The following is a 12851-nucleotide window of genomic DNA, read 5'->3' as shown; positions in this document are numbered from 1 at the left end:
GTGGCCTCTGGTCTACTGAAATGACCAGTGTCCCACCCGAGGTGCTCTCACAGCCCCCACGGACGCAGCCAGGCCCCCTGCCAGGCCAGCAGTCAGCTAGATGTCACACGCAAGTGACCCACCCCCAAGCTGCCCCAGCTCCCCGCTTCTGACCCTGCGGTGTGGCGGTGGAAAGAGCCCGGACTGCTGTGGGAAGTACATCACCAGGATAACCCTCCTCCCTGACAGAGGCTGGGAGGCTGGCTAGCTTCTGGTGCTGGCGAAGCCTTGCTGCACACAGGCAGGTTTGCAAAAATGTCAACAGCCAGGCCAGGAGGCGCGGTGAACAGTGGGCACCGTGGGCGAGCTGGAGGCAGCTCTGAGCCCAGCACTGACCCACTCCTTGTTGTGGAGTGCTGTGCTGGGGTAGCTGGGGAAACTGTCCTCTGGCCATCCCAAAAGCTGGGAAGGGAGGAGGTCTCCTGGCGCTCCTGGGCCATATGCCCCGGGGGATGTGGGCAGCAGGCCCGCCCCCCTTGATGCTCCTCCCAGAGGAGCTGAAAAAGCACACCTGACCGGCACAAGCTGAGCAAGTCACAAGGATGCAGCCACCAGCACCCAGCCAGCTGGGCCCTGTAGGCCCCCAGGCTTGTCTGCACCCCTGCCCCGCACCCCAAGCCCTCCGCAGAGTTCAGTCCCAGCCCCAGCCCACCCTAGGCTCCCATGCTCTCCCCCTCCCTGCCCAGGTGACAAGAAGAGAACAGCGCCTGTGGCAAGCAACTGTGCACCCCTCCCCAAGCACCCAGCTCCAGCCAGGCCTGGCCAGTGTGAGGCCACGCGGCCAGTGTGAGGCCACGCAGCGACCCTGAGAGGGAGGAACCACGGCGGGGGGGGGGGGTGGTGGGGGAGGCAGGCCAGGGAGGAGGGCCGCATGCTGAGGACTCGGGTGTGCAGGCGGGAGGGGCTGTGCAGCAAGAGGCAGAGAGGGGGGAGTAGAGAGTGAGAGCTGGGGAGCCAACACGGGAGACATTCTGTGTGTACCTCAGGACCTCCGACAAAGAGGAGTCGCTGTCATCAGACCTGGGGAGGGCAGAAAATTAGCTGGATTAGGGGAGAGAGGAAAACACACAAAGGGACGGCAGAGGCAGCAGCAGCGTGGGAGGTCAGAGGGCAGGTTATTCTCTTTGGGGGCAGCAGGGAGACGCAGAGGGTCAGGGCGCTAAGGGACAGCAGGAGAGGAGGTGGGGAGGGGCGGGTGTCCCTCGGCTACCAGGGTAGGAGTGAGGAGGGGACCACGGGAGATGTGGGAGTGCCAGCCCCACACTCCGGAGAGACGTCTCAGTTCATGGGCCGTTGGCTGGTTCCAAGCCCCTGGCTGCCCCATCGTACGAGCTGGGGGCACCCTGCCCTGCCCCAGCAATGCTCCTACATGCCTGAGGCCGAAGGAAGCCATGCTTGCTCCTGCTTCTCCCTGGGAGCTGGCTCCTTCCAGCCATTCCTCAGGGACTGTCCCCAGCAAGCCCACTGGGCTATACCTAGGAGCTGGGCCTGCACCACACATGGGCCCCAAGACCTGGCCCACTGGAGAGGACCACCAGGCCGGAAGGGCCAGAGTCCCACCTCAATGCTTCCAGAAAAGGGACCTATTGATTGCAAACATATGATGGGCGGGCGGTGCCCTGGTTGGCAGGGTCCAGGTTTGGTACCCTCTTCCTGAAATGGGAACTGAGCCAAGGTGGGTCTGGGGAGGGAGAAGTATTTTGACCCAGCCAGAGATGTCTCTGTGGGGAAGGGATGATGTCAGGTGCCAGGTGCAGGAACTGGCACTTTCTAGCCTAGGGTCCCCGGAACAACAGCACTGCACCCCTCCTCCCTGCCAGGGTAGAGAAACGTTTAGGGAGCCAAGAGAGGAGCCCTCTCGGATGCTGCAGAGAGTGGGAGAGGGCCAGAGAGGGGTGCAGAGTGTAGGGAACATGGAGGGGAGCATATGGAGGCTAGGATACCCCCTCTCCCAAGGCAGAGTCCCACTGTTAGGAATGTATGATGGAGCAGGTCAGAAGCCCCGGGTTCTGGGCCCAAGTCCTCCAATTTCTAGGTGAATGAATGTCCTTGGGCCTCTTTAAGCCTCATTTCCTTTTCTGTAAAATGGGGCAGACAGTTCTCATGGCTGATGTGCAGTCCACACGAATCACATATACGAAAGCAGGATGCACAGCGAAGTGCCTTCTGGATTCACGGCACTGCCCTTAACCCCCCGCTGTACTCTCCGTGGTCACAGCCGCCCGACAGGAGCTGGACTTACAGCTGGGCCGACCCTGCCGCACAAAGGCAATAGGGGGTCCCTTTCTACGGGGACAGAAGGGCCCCTGGGGCCTCATCTGAGCATCTGCGGCAGGGAGGGAGTGGCTGAAGTTCAAGGAAGGGGTTTCAGAGAAGAATCCAAGAGTCAAAGAAGCAGCAGAGGAGGATTCAAGGCGCAGTGAATGAGTCTCTGTGGGGGGCCTGACCTGCACGCACATCCCCACCTGCCTGCCCCCCATCCCTGTGGCTTCCTTCTTGCTCTCTCCTGAGGTCCCAGAATGCTGGGGGGAAGGAAGGGTCCACGGTTAGAACAGAAAGGGCAGAGATGCCCGTAGGGGAGCTTCAGAGCCTCATCTCTCGGAGGGGCTGGGACAGCGTGGTTAGGGGCTGCCCAGCTACCCCAGCCCTGCCGGCGGCAAGGATCAGCCCACCTCGTCCACACCCTCCCCAGCCCGTCCTGGCTCTTACTTGTCCAGTGCTGAGCCTTGGCTCTGATTACTGGTGAGACGAGAAAAGACGTTCCGGTCGTTGCGGGGCCGAGTGGGAGGGGACGAGGGCGGCGTGAATCCCACATCCGTGGACCTGGTGAGCAGGGACAGAGCAGCATCTGTGAGTGAGCAAACCCCCACAGGCTCACACCCACACAGTGCTTCCAGCACCACCTTCTGTCTGGGGTTGGAAGGCCCACAGGGCAGCGCCTGCTGTGCAGCAATCCGAGAGCCTAGCTCCGGATTCAGTTCCCGGACACTGTTCGGAGACAGCCTGTCATCATTAGTCATGGATGCCATACTTGGGAATTCACCTGCTCATTACAGTGTATTAGTAATCCCAAATTAACTCTCACAGTGCTTTGGGGGTCATTCCCAGACATTGAGCAGAGCAGCGAAAAATCCAAGTCCCCATATGCACACGTTCCCAGCGGAGGTCAAATGAGGCGACCCTCTGCCCGCCTGCTCTCAGCTGTCAACAAGTGGCCTTCCTGTGGTCTATTTAGGGCCATGTTTTTTGCATTTTTGTCCTTTTCACTGGTGATTCACTGTTTAAAACGCCCCCAAAGCAGAGTGCCGAAGGGCTGTCTGGCACGTGTCTAAGCACATGAAGGCTGTGCTGTGTCTTATGGAGAAAAAATGTGTGTTAGAAAAGCTTTATTCAGGAGTGAGTTATGATGCTGCTGGCTACGAGTTCAATGTTAATGAATCAACAATACATATTACCTAAGGTACCTTTAAACAGAAACACACATAAAGCAAAGTTCTGTATTGATTGGCTGATGAAATGTTGTGACCAGAAGCTCTCAGGAACCTAACCCCATATTTCCCCAGGAGTAGTGGTTCCGTATTTGCTAATTCAGCGTTCCCGGTGGCTTGATAAGAACATAAGTCCTGTGAATACTGAGGATTCACTGTATCAACAGGGAAGAGTTGAAGACTTCATTGTACCACCCCATTCCAATAGCACAACATCCCTCTCTTTGGAAAGCTGTCGTCAGGTGTGGCCTAAATCTTCCCTTCCTTTGAAGAGTCTTCATGAGTTTGGCCTAAGTCCCTCAGACTGCAGCTGAAGTGTGTTCTCTCAGTTCATGGGTGAAGTGATGGTCTACGAGGCCCCAAGTATACAGATATCTACGCAACTCCTCCCCACCAAAGGCCCCCACTGCAAGCCACTGGCATGGGCATCTGCCCAGGCTTCGGATAGGAAGGAGGCCTGGGAGCCTGAGCAAGTCCTCCTGCCTCCCACCAGGTCAGGTGGCAAGAGGTCATCTTGAGCCCCTGCTCTGTTATTACTTAGTTGTGGGACCTGGAGAAAGCCATCGAACCTCTCTGAAAATTAAGTGCATGGACCAGATGACCCTAGCAGGCATCTGGTGATCTGAAGAAGCTCTGTGGGTCCCGGTCCTATGTGTGGCTGACCAATTAGAGACTTGTCCACTGTTCTGCAATCATCTCCTGGTTTTTCTTTAAACGTCTACACTCTTCTCACACGACAAGAACTTAGAAAGGGCTGAGGCCTCCCAAGGACCCCTGGTCATGAAAAGGAGCTGAAGCACATCAGCACGATGACTAGTTTAAGCCACTACAAAGCCACCAACATTGAGCCCACATCAGCCAACAGTTTTTGGCAGTGGGCTTAGCCATCCAGTTCAAGGTGCTTATGGAGATTATATTTCCTGAGTCCACGTCTGACAAGATGGGGAAGGGATCACTGCGGGGAGCGGAATGACTTAGTGATACTGGCCCAGATTAAAGTAGGCCCGATGACCTCCAGAGTAGAACATCACAGCGACTCATGCACCCCAGGATGGCCGTGACTCTGGTGTAGGTTCGGAAACATGCTCTCACCTGATGGGCTGCCCTCGGTCATAAGACTTTCTTCGGGTCAGAGGGGATGTCTCTGTGCCTCGAGACTGCCGGGGGCTAGAACAGAAGGGTCCTGTGAGGCCCAGATCTGACTTCCTGCCCACCCTGACCCACACCCCCAGCTCCCCTCCTTACAAAGTACTGCCTCTGGTCGGCAGGCTGATAGTGCGCGAGACCTTGTCCCGGTAGTAGGGGTCTCGGATGGAGAAGCCTACTCCGTTCTCTTTGATCTCAACAAGGGAGGCCAGGGACTTGGTGATGTTCTTGGTGGAGATATCCAGCGGGGGACCCAGGCACTCGGCTGACACAGCCTTCATTTGGGCAGACAGCTTGGGCTCACCCTGGGAATGGAAGGACTACGGTGAACCAACTTGCCCAAACATAAAGGGGGCCGGGAATAATGCCTCTTGGCCTGTGGTAGAACCACTGATGGAAGATCCAGGGGAATAGCACCCAGAGACCCTCTCTCGAGGCTTCTAGGGAAGCCAAAGCAACTAAAAGGGTTTTACTGCCCTTATTCAGATTCTGCACACACAGAATGCTCAGACTGACCTCTTTGCTGGTCACCACCTAATCAGTTTATCCAAAAACTATGCACAATTCACTGTTCCCCCCAACCCTTCTCCGTTTAATAAATCCTGTTTCTTAGTTCAGACTAATAACTGATCCCTCGTTGGCGGGTGAACTACCCCAGTGTTGACTCCCATACTGTTGGATCAGTAATCCGCATGCAGAATAACTAAAGGTCTAGACTTAGTCTTTGACCCAGAGCACAAGGTGGAGTCTTAGGTGGGGAATGGGGAGATTTTTGAAAGCAGGGCCTCTGGCTCTGGTGACATCACTAGGCAGTGACTCCAGCCATTTCTCCCACCTTCCACACACCTCAAAAAGAATGGGTTATAACCGGCTACATATCTGGACACCTCCCAATTCCAACCAGGGCACCTCCATCCCAGATGGAGGCAATATCGGGTCAGGGCTGGGAGGTGAGGGCAGAGGCACAGGAAGGTGGAGACCAGGCTGTGGGGAGACTGGCCCTGTTGCAGCCTACCATCTGCCTTCCCATGGTACTCACCTTGAACTTGAAATCATCATGGCTGGTGGAACCTTTCATGGTGAATGACTGGGAGAAGCTAAGGAAGAAGCAAAGGGAGTTCAGGATCCTGAGAGCCTATGCTCTGGCTCTCTGAGCCTCAGACTTGTGGGTTTCAAAGAGCCCCCAGATCTAGGCTTAGCCCTGGGACCCTATGGCAACCCGCCACCCCCAGCCCCAGGTTCATGCTGTGTGAGCTGACCTCTCCCTCTCGCCTTGGAAACTCACCTCCCCTCAGAGAACTCTGAGATCTCCTCATCCGTGCTGGCGTAGCCATTCTCTGGGGAGGGAGGAGGGAGGAGTGTTGAGAGGCCCCAACAGAGTGAGGGGAGAGGGGGTGGCCTCCTCCCACATCTCATCCACTGGCATCAGCTTGGGGCTCCGGAGGGAGTTCTGGGGAGGGGAGGGTCCTCCCAGGGATTGGAGCTAGGGAGCACTGGGAGAACCCAGAAGCCTCGAGGCCTTTGCCCACAGCCACCATACCCTGCTGCACATTGTAGATGAGGGCCTGCAGCTCTGGGTGTGCCTCCGCCTTCTCTCGGAGGGCATCCAGGAGCAGGTGGTTCTGAGAAGAACCTGCTATGTCTGTCTGCCTCAGCCGTCCCTCCAGCAGCCGGATCTGGGCCTCCTTCTGTGCCACCTGTAGCCCCTGTGGGCAGAGAGCCAGGCCTGAGGTCACCCTCCCCAACCTGGGATTGTGAACACCCACATCACCACCCTCACAGAACCTGCTCCTGAGACACCCTGGGGGGTGCCCCTCCCCAACATCACCCTCAAACCAGCCCCAGAGCTGGGCTAACTCCCACACATCACCCTCGAACCTGCCCCAGAGCCAGGCTAACTGCCCGACATCACCCTCGAACCTGCCCCAGAGCCGGCTAACTCCCCGGCATCGGGCTAACTCCCCGGCATCACCCTCGAACCTGCCCCAGAGCCGGGCTAACTCCCCGGCATCACCCTTGAACCTGCCCTAGAGCCAGGCTAACTCCCCAACATCACCCTTGAACCTACCCCAGAGCCGAGCTAACTCCCACACATCACCCTCGAACCTGCCCCAGAGCCAGGCTAACTGCCCGACATCACCCTCGAACCTGCCCCAGAGCTGGGCTAACTCCCCAACATCACCCTTGAACCTACCCCAGAGCCGGGCTAACTCCCACACATCACCCTCGAACCTGCCCCAGAGCCAGGCTAACTGCCCAACATCACCCTCGAACCTGCCCCAGAGCCAGGCTAACTGCCCGACATCACCCTCGAACCTGCCCCAGAGCCGGCTAACTCCCCGGCATCGGGCTAACTCCCCGGCATCACCCTCGAACCTGCCCCAGAGCTGGGCTAACTCCCCGGCATCACCCTTGAACATGCCCTAGAGCCAGGCTAACTCCCCAACATCACCCTTGAACCTACCCCAGAGCCGGGCTAACTCCCACACATCACCCTCGAACCTGCCCCAGAGCCAGGCTAACTGCCCGACATCACCCTCGAACCTGCCCCAGAGCCGGCTAACTCCCCGGCATCGGGCTAACTCCCCGGCATCACCCTCGAACCTGCCCCAGAGCCGGGCTAACTCCCCGGCATCACCCTTGAACATGCCCTAGAGCCAGGCTAACTCCCCAACATCACCCTTGAGCCTACCCCAGAGCCGGGCTAACTCCCACACATCACCCTCGAACCTGCCCCAGAGCCAGGCTAACTGCCCGACATCACCCTCGAACCTGCCCCAGAGCCGGGCTAACTCCCCGACATCACCCTTGAACCAGCCCCAGAGCCGGGCTAACTCCCACACATCACCCTCGAACCTGCCCCAGAGCCAGGCTAACTGCCCGACATCACCCTCGAACCTGCCCCAGAGCCGGGCTAACTGCTCGACCTCACCCTCGAACCTGCCCCAGAGCCGGGCTAACTCCCCGACATCACCCTCGAACTAGCCCCAGAGCCGGCTAACTCCCCGGCATCGGGCTAACTCCCTGGCATCACCCTCGAACCTGACCCAGAGCCGGGCTAACTCCCCGGCATCACCCTCGAACCTGCCCCAGAGCCGGGCTAACTCCCCGACATCACCCTCGAACCAGCCCCAGAGCCGGCTAACTCCCCGGCATCGGGCTAACTCCCCGGCATCACCCTCGAACCTGCCCCAGAGCTGGGCTAACTCCCCGGCATCACCCTTGAACCTGCCCTAGAGCCAGGCTAACTCCCCAACATCACCCTCGAACCTGCCCCAGAGCCGGGCTAACTCCCCAACGTCACCCTCGAACCAGTCCCAGAGCCGGGCTAACTCCCCAACGTCACCCTCGAACCTGTCCCAGAGCCGGGCTAACTCCCCAACGTCACCCTCGAACCTGTCCCAGAGCCAGGCTAACTCCCCAACGTCACCCTCGAACCTGTCCCAGAGCCGGGCTAACTCCCACACATCACCCTCAAACCTGCCCCAGAGCCGGGCTAACTCCCCGGCATCACCCTCGAACCTGCCCCAGAGCCAGGCTAACTCCCCAGCATCGGGCTAACTCCCCGGCATCACCCTTGAACCTGCCCCAGAGCTGGGATAACTCCCCGACATCACCCTCAAACCTGCCCCAGAGGCAGGCTAACTCCCCGGTATTGGGCTAACTCCCTGGCATTGGGCTAACTCCCTGGCATCACCCTCGAACCTGCCCCAGAGCCGGGCTAACTCCCACACATCATCCTCGAACCTGCCCCAGAACCGGGCTAACTCCCCGACATCACCCTTGAACCTGCCCCAGAGCCGGGCTAACTCCCACACATCACCCTCGAACCTGCCCCAGAGCCGGGCTAACTCCCCGACATCACCCTCGAACCTGCCCCAGACCAGAGACTTGGCCCCCACCCTCCTTAACTTTCCTCACGTCCACATGTTAGTGGAGGTTGCCTTAGGCTACACTTCCTTGTTATGGGATGAACTGTGTCCCCACCCTCCCAAATTCCTATGTTGACACTCTAACCCCCAGTACCTCAGAATGTGACTGTATTTGGAGATAGGGTCTTGAAAGAGGTAATTATGCTAAAGTGGGGTGTTTAATCCAATATCACTGGTGGCCTCAGAAGAAGTTAGGACACAGGCACACACAGAGGGAACACAGCATGAAGTGAGAGGCAGTCATTTACAAACCAAGGAGAAAGGCCTCAGAAGCAACCAGTCCTGCCGATACCTTAATCTTGGACTTCTAGCTCGGAACTGAGAAAATCAATCTGTGCCGTTTGGACCCCCAGTCTGTGGTACTTTGTCACAATAGCGCTAACAGACAGACTAACACAGTCCCCTGTAACACAGAGTACAGCTGGAGCTTCCTGAGGACAGGAAGTGAGTCTCCCCAGCCCCCTTGCCAGAGTTACGCTGCGTGCATGCTGTGTGGTGTCTGTCCCCAGAGACCACAGGCCCCAGCAGGAAGGTGGCACATCCTCTGGCCAGCTGTCAGGGAGAGAGGACAGGAGCCCAGGACATGCCAAGGGACATCCGAGGTTCCAGTGTAAACCTTCCTGAGTGGAACGTGGTCTGTCTGTTTCCCACTGCCCCAGCCCCAACATACACACTTCTCTAACACACTCGAGCCCTGCTGGGGACGGGCCTGGACCAGACACATAGGGTCACTTCTAAGGGAGGCCCTGCTATGTGACAGGCACCGTGCAAAGCCCCTGGCATGCATCACCTTGCGAGAGCAAGCGAGGAGCTTATTGTCACTGCCCCAGCTTTAGAGCTTCGGAATCAGAGGCTGGGAGGTGAGGCAACTTGCTCTGGCCTGTAAGTGACGTGGTCAGGAGCCAGGCCCGTGGGCTTCCCCAGGAGGGGAGAGGACAGAGGCGCCTGTGACTGCAGGCCCCTGACCCCCACCCCAGGAGGTGAGCTGCTGGCCCACCTTGTCGATGGATGCCTTGAGGAAGTTGTCCAGCAGGAGGCGGGCTTCAGCCAGGGAGCAGGAGCTGATGACCACGGATGTGTCCGTGGAGTCCAGTTCCTCCTATGATGGAGAGGCAGGGACCCCTTGTCACCGAGGCTGCCCCCCCCCAACCCCGCATCCCTCCTGCCTCCACCCCAGCCGGGCGAGGCCCCATGGGCACCTTGGTCTCCTCCAGCTGCACAATGGTGGCCTGGCAGTCGGTGATGCTGTCATTGATATAGTCAATGTTGGCCGCCAGCACCTCGATCTCCTCGGCCAGCTCCTGCAGGCCCTTCTCCTCCTCTGGGCTCTCAGCCTGCAGCCGCTCCCGCTTCCTCCGCAGCGCCTCCTGCAGGAGGAACAGCTCCTCCCTTTTCTGCAGGGAGGGTGATGGACAAGCCTCGGGTTGCCGCCCAGCCCTGCCCACCGTTCCCCTCAGGCCCCCCTGTGCCTCTGGATCCCAGAGCAGGCACAAGGAGTGGGTGGAAAGGGGATGAGGAGGTCTGATGAGCCAGGGACGTCAGAAATGGCAGAGGACCGGTGAAGGGGAGATGGCAAGGGAACAGGGGCAGGAGCCCCGGGCTCCTTGTGGTCAGGCCCACCTTGATGAGCCGCTCCATGTCAGCCTCTAGGTTGACAATGGTCATCCTCTGCATGACGATGTCAATGATCCTCCGTTCCAGGGACTGCCACTTGAGCCTCGCAGCCTTACTGAAGCTCTGGCTGGCCCCCTTCTTCTGGAACTTCTTTCTGGGAGACAGATGCACAGGGAATTGGTTGGGAGCACTCCCCTTTTTAAAGTTTTTTTTTTTTTTTTCAGGTTTTCTGTATGTGTTCAGTCACTTAGCACTGTTAATAATATGTTCTTTGGGGGAAACATGCATTTTTTAAATCATTTTGTTGTATTTTATTTTAATTCCCACTCCCTATTTCCCCATCCCCCTGCCTACCTGGTTAGGAGCACTCTCAACCTCTGCAGCTCCACGGACACCCCTGCACGCCCCCCACCCCGGAGTTGATAGCCATGGTGACCCGTCACAGGACCCCACTTCCCCCAGGCTCGCCTCTCCCTGGCCCTGCCCATCCGCCTCACCTGGCAGGGCGGGCGCCATTGACAGCAGGTGCAGCGTGGTCCCCCAAGAAGTGGTTGATTTTGCGGTTCCATTGGCGCACGATGCTGGAGACAGAGCGCGCCCCTGATTCAGCCTCAGAGGAGGTAGTGCTGGCTGACACCTCAGCCCCCGAGTCCAGCATGGGCGGCTTCGGTCCTGCACGTCCTGCCACCCGCTCAGACATGGGCTTGGCCAGGCGCCTCAGTGCGGAAACCTGGGGTCGAGAAAAGAGGAACGCAGTGAGCGGAGGGGGGGGCCCTGGAACTGGTGAAAAGGCCCAAATTGGGGGGGTGCCAGATGGGGCAAATACAGGATGGAGCTTGCTCCATCCTCGCCTGAGCTTGGGACTGAGAAAGAGCCAAGGGCTCTCTGATGTGAAATGAACACAGGGAGACATCAACCTTTTTCATTAAGGTCTCAGACCTCTGGGACCAGAGCCCGCAGCCCTGCCCTTCATGCCTCAGCCCTCTTGTTGAGAAAGGCCCTCGTAACGGGCCTCACACAGCCTCTGCTCCACTCTGCGTGCTGAGTGACAAAGCAGAGCCAGAGCCACCGGTGTGACTTGGTCCCTCCTGACTCGGGGAGAACTCAGGAGAAGGGGAGCAGCGTCTCTCTCACCTCCTGGGTTTTCCTCCTCAGGACCATTTCCTGCTGCCGCTTCTGGGACTCCAGCGCTCGGATCTGAAACTGTGGGTGAGAGAGGGGGGTCGGAGTCCACACTCAGGCTCCACGGCCTGGTCTGCCCAGCTCTGTAGGCAAAAGCCTGGCTTTCGGGCGGATTCTCGTACAGCCCAAACCTATTGTTAATATGGGGCCCCGAGTTCGGCTCCCCTTCCCAGAGGTCACAGTGCAAACCCTTCTCTTGGTGCAGGAAATCCCCTCAGCCTCTTGTGCACACCATGGCCGGGAAGCTGGGACCAGCAGGCTCCGGGCCGGGAGCCACACAGTCCCAGCTCTGGCTTGCCGGCGACCCTGGGCAAGGGCCTGCCCTCTCTGGGGCTCGAGTCTCCCCCCACCCCCATGCACTACAGGGGGTGGACCAGAAGCCTCTTGTGCTTGTTCCCTCCCATGCCAGGCTGCATCCTGCTGCAGGTGCGACTGTTACTGCTTAGGGTCGTGGGAGCCAAGGGGCAGCCAGGCACACAGTGAGGCGGTGGCCCGCAGGGGCTGCCCCTCACCTCCTGGCGCCGCTGTTCCTTCTTGAGCTGAGCGATCTCCCGGTTCCTCTTAGTCTCTACCAGCCGTCGCCGCTGCTGCTCCTCACGCATCTGCTTCATCAGGGCCACCTGGGATGGGCAGGGGTGGCGGTGGGGCGGAGGGATGAGGTGGGGCTGGGCAGTGGGGACCCACACCCTCTGGGGAGCACCTGGCTCTGAGGATGTTGGGCAGGGGCGGTAGCCTGCCAGGCAGCACTGGCTTGGGGCTCAGGGGTCTGGAGCGAGGGGTCTGCTCCTATTCCTCCTTGGGAGTTGAAACTGCCCCAGCACCTGGGCAACCTGCTGGAAGGAGTGGCCTTCCTGCCAGCCCAGCTGTGCCGGTGCAACCACTCTGCAAGGTTTAACTCCACCCCCCACTTCCAAATGTCACAGCCCCTGGTGGCCCCTTCCCCAAGCCACCATCCTGGGTCTGGCCATTCGAGGACCAGCCAGGGGTTGCTGGAGGCAGGTTATCCCACGTGGGTGGAACACTTTCCTCTCTCCCACAGACAGCTGAGCAGCAGACAGGGCTGAGGCGAGGGTCCAAGCCACATCCCAGGGCCAGGCTCACAGTGACAACAATAAGAGCCACCACCGTTTATCGAGAACATGCTATACACCAAGCACCGTTCTCACAACAGTCACACGAGAGAGGCATTACCATTCTCGTTGTAGAAACAAGGAAATGAACCTCAGACAGACATGCACGGTCAGACTTTTGGCCCAGGTCATTTTGCCCCCCAAATCTAGCTCCTACTATAGCCCCAGGGATGACAGCATGCCAGTCCAGAGCAAAGCTGGCGATCAGGTACAGACAGCCTGGAAGCTGGAGTTGTCAGAGCCATGGAGAAGGCACAGAGAACACCCTCGGTGCGGCGGGAGATGACCCAACCTGATAGAGAGCCGTGCACCTGGGATAC

The 12851-nt window shown here is 58.8% G+C and overlaps 1 protein-coding gene across 4 annotated transcripts in view; it reads right to left on the bottom strand.

The window, feature by feature from the left end:
* Positions 1–12851, bottom strand: part of KIF21B (kinesin family member 21B) — a 50284-nt gene that overhangs the window by 10939 nt on the left and 26494 nt on the right. For 2 of the 4 annotated variants that reach the window (XR_003523230.2, XM_027612795.2), the window contains exons 16-28: positions 11914–12021; positions 11354–11422; positions 10717–10949; positions 10226–10373; positions 9805–9999; positions 9603–9704; positions 6214–6379; positions 5959–6010; positions 5713–5770; positions 4773–4978; positions 4620–4694; positions 2749–2862; positions 1021–1059 (exon numbers count right to left, since the gene is read on the bottom strand). Coding sequence is in view for 2 of the 4 variants with exons in the window: in XM_027612795.2 (XP_027468596.1) it covers positions 1021–1059; positions 2749–2862; positions 4620–4694; positions 4773–4978; positions 5713–5770; positions 5959–6010; positions 6214–6379; positions 9603–9704; positions 9805–9999; positions 10226–10373; positions 10717–10949; positions 11354–11422; positions 11914–12021 (1565 nt within the window). In the remaining 2 variants the exon portion in view is untranslated. The remainder of the gene's footprint in view (positions 1–1020; positions 1060–2748; positions 2863–4619; positions 4695–4772; positions 4979–5712; positions 5771–5958; positions 6011–6213; positions 6380–9602; positions 9705–9804; positions 10000–10225; positions 10374–10716; positions 10950–11353; positions 11423–11913; positions 12022–12851) is intronic. The other 2 variants (XR_003523231.2, XM_027612796.2) reach the window with 1 other exon arrangement.

The sequence above is a fragment of the Zalophus californianus genome, chromosome 10 (genome assembly GCF_009762305.2).
Source record: "Zalophus californianus isolate mZalCal1 chromosome 10, mZalCal1.pri.v2, whole genome shotgun sequence".
Taxonomy (NCBI): Eukaryota; Metazoa; Chordata; class Mammalia; order Carnivora; family Otariidae; genus Zalophus; species Zalophus californianus.
The sequence above is the reverse complement of the archived record's forward strand: the minus strand, read 5'-3'. Positions and strand labels throughout refer to the sequence as shown.